Genomic DNA, 6400 nt, shown 5'->3' with positions numbered 1-6400 from the left:
TCTCTCTCTCTCTCTCTCTCTCTCTCTCTCTCTCTTTCTCTCTCTCTCTCTCTCCCTCCCCCCCTTCCTCCTCTTCCTTTCATTAACTGCCTTGCCTCCCCAAAGAAGTTTTACTCTGAGTTCATCCTCTCTTGAGTGTTGACCCTCCCTGGGAGACAAAGAGGAGGAGTTATACTTCACTTTATTCAAACCTACACTCTCACTCTGAACTCCTCACCTGCTACCTATCTCTAGTGCTGGTACTGTTATCAAATCCATCCCCACATTCTACCCTCTTACATATACAGGCTTTACCTATTGAAATAAAAGCTCCTTGAGAGTCAGAACTGTCTTACTTATTTTTCTTTTTATCCTCACCTTTTAGCATTCTACTTGGCATAGAATAAGTGCTAAGAAAATGCTCTCTCAGTTATCTTTCTATCTATTGCCTATCTCTAAGAATCGCTTAAAGAATATGTCATTATTAGTAATAAGGTATTTGTTTTCTTATATGAGCAGGAATTTTAGGTGAAAATTATCATGCAAGTATAAAATAAAGAAAATACTTTTCAGACTCATAGATTAATTAAGGAGTCATCTGCATATATTAATTGGAATCATGCCACGTATATATTTGTGTTATTTAATGTGCTTTTCTTTATCTTCATTTTAAAACCTTTTAATTGTAGTATCATTTCTACAGCATTTTCTCCAATCTTTTTTTCATTAGAAAAGGAATATCAAATTTATCTGTTTTATAGTTGAATAAACCTAGAAATAGGAAAAGACTTAACTTCTCCCTCTCAATCCAATTCAATATGCAATTTTAGTTGGATTATAAACGTTACAAGGATAGGAACCATGCCTCATCTAAATTGTGTAACTCATAAGCTCTGCTCATATTTCTTAATGAATGTTTCTTGAATGCATTTGAATTAAATTCTGGTTCTAAAGCAGTAGTTTTCAAGTTTTTTTTTTTTTTTAATCTAAGGACCTATTGAAAACCACCACCACTCCTAAGAGCTTTTGATTATATGGGTTATATTTATCAATAATAGTAATCAAAATGTCTTCCTGTTATATGAAAATAGATTTAACTAACAGATTCCTGAAGGAGTCTCAGGGTCCCACACCATACTTTGAGAAATACTGTTCTAAAAATATCAAGCCATGAAGGTAAAACATGGGATACAGTTTCAAAGAAAATTTTACTGCACTACTACTCTACAGCTATATTAAAGTATACCACATGCAACTTTATTTCATTAAAATAATTATTAAATAAGCACAACCTCCCCCCAGAAGTTTTTACATTGCCCTGGTATTCTGGACATGACAACTATTTCAAAGCTTTCCATCATTCTTTGGATTTTATTCTCATGTGTGCCTGTTGTAGTATGTATGTACCTACATATACAGTTACTCATAATTTATAGCAACAAATACCATAAACACTTGTTAATTGCCCACCATATAAAACATCTGCTGTTCACTATGGGAACTATAAAATTAGCCATGACTTTTATCTAAGACCCAAAAGTGATTATAGAGTAAAGGGGGATCCTAGAGTATATTAAAGTTTGATATGCAATTTTGAATTAGAGTTAGGTGAATTGGGGGGAAAGCAGTGGGAATTTTGTTTGGAAGGGGCAAATAGTATGGAAAATAAACCATAAGCTTCTTGAGGGCAGGAATTTTTCATTTTCTGTCTTTACACCCCCCCTCCCCCATGTCTAGCACTGATAATGCCTTACATATAGTAAGTGCCTATGAAATGCTCATTGAATCAATTTGGAAACTACCTTATCTCTAATTATATCTATTTAGGTAATATGATTTTGTATCTTGATGTTTCTCCTGACTACTCACTATTTAGGTACTAAAAAAATATTCTAAAAGGTTTTTTTTATTAGGCCTTTTCTTCCTACAAGATGTTGGTTTTATTACACAAAAGTGTATCTTAAAAAATTAACATTTAGTAGTAACTAGGAGATGTTTTAACTTCATTTAACATCTGTACCAGATGTGATAGATGTAATTATTTTTGCAAAAAACTTCATAACTTTCATTATTCTTTTGTGTGGCACATCTTTCTTTTATTGCACATTTTAGACAATTGATAAGCATTATTCAGTGGCATATGGTCTGAGTCTGACGTGCTTTGAAAAGAGTACAGAGTACTAATAATGAGGATTCTGTGAAAATGGGAAAACCAGCACAACAGATATGCTTTGAGAAACTATGGGTTTTTAGCATCTTGAAACAATATATCACACTCAAAGGGACAGAATTGGGCTGCACAATCTGTTAGCTCATTCTTGTCCAATCTGGTCTCCTCCTTTCTTTTGGAGCCAGCATTGTCATCAACTCACTGAATTATATTCTGACTGGAATGTATTTCAGGCACAGAGTAATGTATCTACTTAAATGGAATCCTATATTTCTACAAAAGCTTTTTAAGTATAATAAATTTAAAATATAAAAAACAGTTCTATTAACTTAAAGTAAATGGTTCAACAGTTTACATATGTGCAGCTTTAAAAAATGACTACTACTTGGGAGAATCGTAGAGCTTGTTCTGAGAACAGTTTATTTCTTTCATTTATAATATATTTACCTTTATAAGAATTAAAAAAAATAACAGATCTCAGGCATAGTTTCAAAGATTGTTTATTAAATCGATTCCTATAAAAGTCTCTTTTTTTTCTAGAGTGTTTTGAATACTGAGTTTATTCTTTTAAAAAGCTGTAGTTATTTGGTCAGGTTACCGAGTATGTTAATTAAAAAAATACTTGCTTGTTGGAACAAGATGTTAGTCTATGAGAAAAGTATTATTCTAGAAATGTTACTTTTGTTCTTCAGTGGTCTCTTTAGAAACTTACCTATATTGTAAAGAAGGAACTACATTCATTTAAAGTATGTTAATAAAAAGTTTTACATTTATTTACAGTTCATATATGTATACCCAAATGTTAATAGGTTGCCCCAGCAATGTCTGTGTCTAATGATTAAATAATATCAATACCTTACAATTTTTTATGATATTAAAATCAGAATTCCTTCAGAGAAACACCATAATAAAGGAAAATGGAGTAGTTGTAGAAGAAAGAAAGAAAATTTTCTTGGGGATTTTAAGGTTTAGGCAATTCAAATGGACACATGTTCTCTTTATTTCATTGATTTATGTGAAAGTGAGGGGTCACTGAAAAATGATTGTCATTCCCTATTGCTAGAATGACAGAAGAGAGTGGTGTGCACCATCTCTCCTGCTAAGCATCCCTAGTCCTGTGGTAAATTATACTGCTTCCTAAGTATGACTAACACTAGCATGAAGCCAGATACAAAAAAGAAAAATTCTGTGACACTGGTTGTCAAAGTAAGACATCTCTAAGTTCTCTTTAGTATGAATTGGAGATATTTTATGCTAGAAATGACATGAATAACATTGGCTATTCATTTGAGAATTGCTAACATTATTATAGAATATTGCTAAAAGGCCTTCCTGATGGTTTGCAAATAGAGTAAAGCATTCTATATCCTGTTAATTTTAAAGAGGAAAATGAATATATGATAGATACATATGTTATGACCTATGAATCTGCTTTGGAAACCTTGAGAGAAACTGTTATTAATTCTGTTACCCTATTTTGAATGAAAAGTAGTGGATAATATTTAAGATTTGATATTTTTATTAAAATATTTCATGTGCTCTTTATAACTTATGAATTATCAGTAAAACTGAACTTTAGTAGCTAAGCATGATTATAATTTGCAACACTATAATAATTTTGTTGTTTTATTTAATAACTATTCAAATTAAAAAAAAATAAAAATCAAGTTAAACTTCTAAGTTGAAGGTATTGGGTTTAAGTTTAGTTCCTATGCCATATGCAAACCTACAATGGACTACTGAACTGGTTTACTATAGCAACATTTGAGTCCTATAAATTGACACTGTTCTTCAAAAACTATCTGTGATATTTATGCTGCCAAATTATTGGTAAAAAATCAGACTGGAAGCCGTAATTTTATCCTAGAGACATGAAAACTTTGTAGAGGCATGATAGTTGTCTTCAAGACTTTAAGACTGTCGTAAGAATGAAGTAGAACTATTCCATTTAGTTCCAGTGGATAAAATCAGAATGAGACCATTTAGTCTGACCCCCTTATTTTATAGATAAGGAAAATCGGGCTCAGGGAGACTAATTGTCTATTATGACAAAAGTAATACATGTACATTTGAAGAACCTAGGTACCCTGATGCCAGAGCCAGTCCTTGTTCAACTGTCAGGAGCAATGATTGGAATTATTAGTATTCATTAGCAGTGGCATAAGGAAAAACTTTGTAGTAAACAATGAGAGTTAATGCCAGGTGGCAACATCACAAAGTAATGAATGTGATTTTCCCCACTGGGAAAACTTCTGACAAAAGAAGGGTAAACACTTATTGAATGTTACATGTACAAGTTAGAGTAAGGGCTTTTGAAGTTCTGTGATTCAGGGAATTTTTGATCATATGTGGTTGAAAGTATGATATGAGAAAATGAAAACTAGAAACCATAGATCTATATTCTTAATGAATTTTAATGCAGATAAATAATGAATGACATATTGGCAAAGACTACCATAATAGATTCAAAAAACACTAGGCTGGATTCACAGCAGTAATGGAAAGATCATCCAGCATTAGGAATATTGTAAATATATGAGAAAATTAACAAAAATAGTCACATGATTGTTAATATAGAAAAGACCTTTGATATAATAGTCATATTAAACAAAAATTGGAATCATAGAAGTAAACTGAGCTTTCTTGAATATGATGAAAGTAAGAGTGAGCAATATTCACATTGGAAATAGATCAGAACCCTTTCAAAAATGATGAGTAAAGCAAGAATATCTATTGTCATTGTTATTATTTGTCCCAAAAATATTATAGTTGTAGGTAAGAAAAACAAATTGAGGAAACTTGCAAGGTACTGAAATAGTGAAGACAATGAAGAGGCAAAAGTATTTCCCTTTGCAAATGATAGTCATTTCCTTAGCCAACCCAAGATAATCTGTCAAAGAAAGTTCATCAAAATAATAATTTTAATAGCATATCACAACATGAAGTAAACCTATAAATAGCAGAAGATAGAGAAAAAAAGAAATTCCAAATGCATAAAATATCTAGGAGTTAATCCAACAACACCCACGTGAGAGCTGTAAATATAACTATAAAATAATTTCCCTGGAAATAAAGTAAGACTTTAATAGATGAGACTTTCATTTTGCGTGATGATAGTCCCTAAATTAATTTAGTTTTAATTTCATTCCAATCACCCTACAAGAAGGATCACTCTTCATTAGTTGCTGTTTTTGTTGGGGGGTGGGGTTTGTTCAGTCATTTCAATTGTGTCCTATTTGTTATGACCCCATTTGGGGTTTTCTTTGCAAAAGATTCTGGAGTGGTTTTGCCATTGCCTTCAGCTCATTTTACAGATGAGGACTGAGGGAAACAGTTATGTGACTTGCCCAGAGTCACACAGCTTGTAAGTGTCTGAAATCAGACTTGAATGTAGATCAGTCTTCCACTGCATCCACCTAACTGCCTCTTATAGAACTAGACAAGGTACTAAAAAATTCATCTGGAAGACCAAAAGATCAAGAATTTAAAGAGAAAGACAGAAAAGTTAAGTTTGGCATTAACGGATCTAAGATCATAAAATCATGGAAACTACTTGGAACCAGGAAAAAGAACAGAACAGTTGATATTAAGAACAAATTTAGTAGGCAAAACCAAAAAGCAATCAGAGTGGTCTAGTCTTTAGTAAATAGATATATTTGTCAAATAAATATTAGTTGTCTGTAACACTTTTAAAGCTGCATATTGAAATCATACAATTATCTCTTCTTTGTAGATGAATGACGTCATTGGAACAATAAGAGATTCTAACCTAAAACTGACTCTTGCCTTTGGAATAGGAATGCATCATGCTGGACTGCATGAAAGAGATAGAAAAACAGTAGAAGAATTATTTGTAAATTGTAGAATCCAGGTATCTTTTTTTTCTACCTATTAATATTTAAATATGCTTTTCAGAGTTAGTAAGATTACATTAATTATCTTTTATCTTTTAGGTTCTTATTGCTACAAGCACATTAGCATGGGGTGTAAACTTTCCAGCTCATTTAGTAATTGTTAAAGGGACAGAATATTATGATGGAAAAACAAGGCGCTATGTGGATTTTCCCATAACAGGTAATATTGCAAAAACTGGGGGGAATTTTTTATGAAGATTTTAACTACTAAGAACTATATTAATGTAAGTCATATTTTAAGGCAGAGATATCAAATGTCTAGCACCTCAAGGACAAAACTCTCTGCTACATGGGGAACCAAATTAAAATGTAATTGGAAAATATTTCACCAAAATAA

The 6400-nt window shown here is 31.9% G+C and overlaps 1 protein-coding gene across 1 annotated transcript in view; it reads left to right on the top strand.

The window, feature by feature from the left end:
- Positions 1-6400, top strand: part of ASCC3 (activating signal cointegrator 1 complex subunit 3) — a 357810-nt gene that overhangs the window by 244649 nt on the left and 106761 nt on the right. Inside the window, exons 30-31 of the mRNA XM_044675397.1 lie at positions 5883-6020; positions 6103-6223. Of these exons, the coding sequence (XP_044531332.1) occupies positions 5883-6020; positions 6103-6223 (259 nt within the window). The remainder of the gene's footprint in view (positions 1-5882; positions 6021-6102; positions 6224-6400) is intronic.

Source organism: Gracilinanus agilis, chromosome 4, assembly GCF_016433145.1.
Source record: "Gracilinanus agilis isolate LMUSP501 chromosome 4, AgileGrace, whole genome shotgun sequence".
In the NCBI taxonomy this organism is placed as follows: Eukaryota; Metazoa; Chordata; class Mammalia; order Didelphimorphia; family Didelphidae; genus Gracilinanus; species Gracilinanus agilis.
The sequence above is the reverse complement of the archived record's forward strand: the minus strand, read 5'-3'. Positions and strand labels throughout refer to the sequence as shown.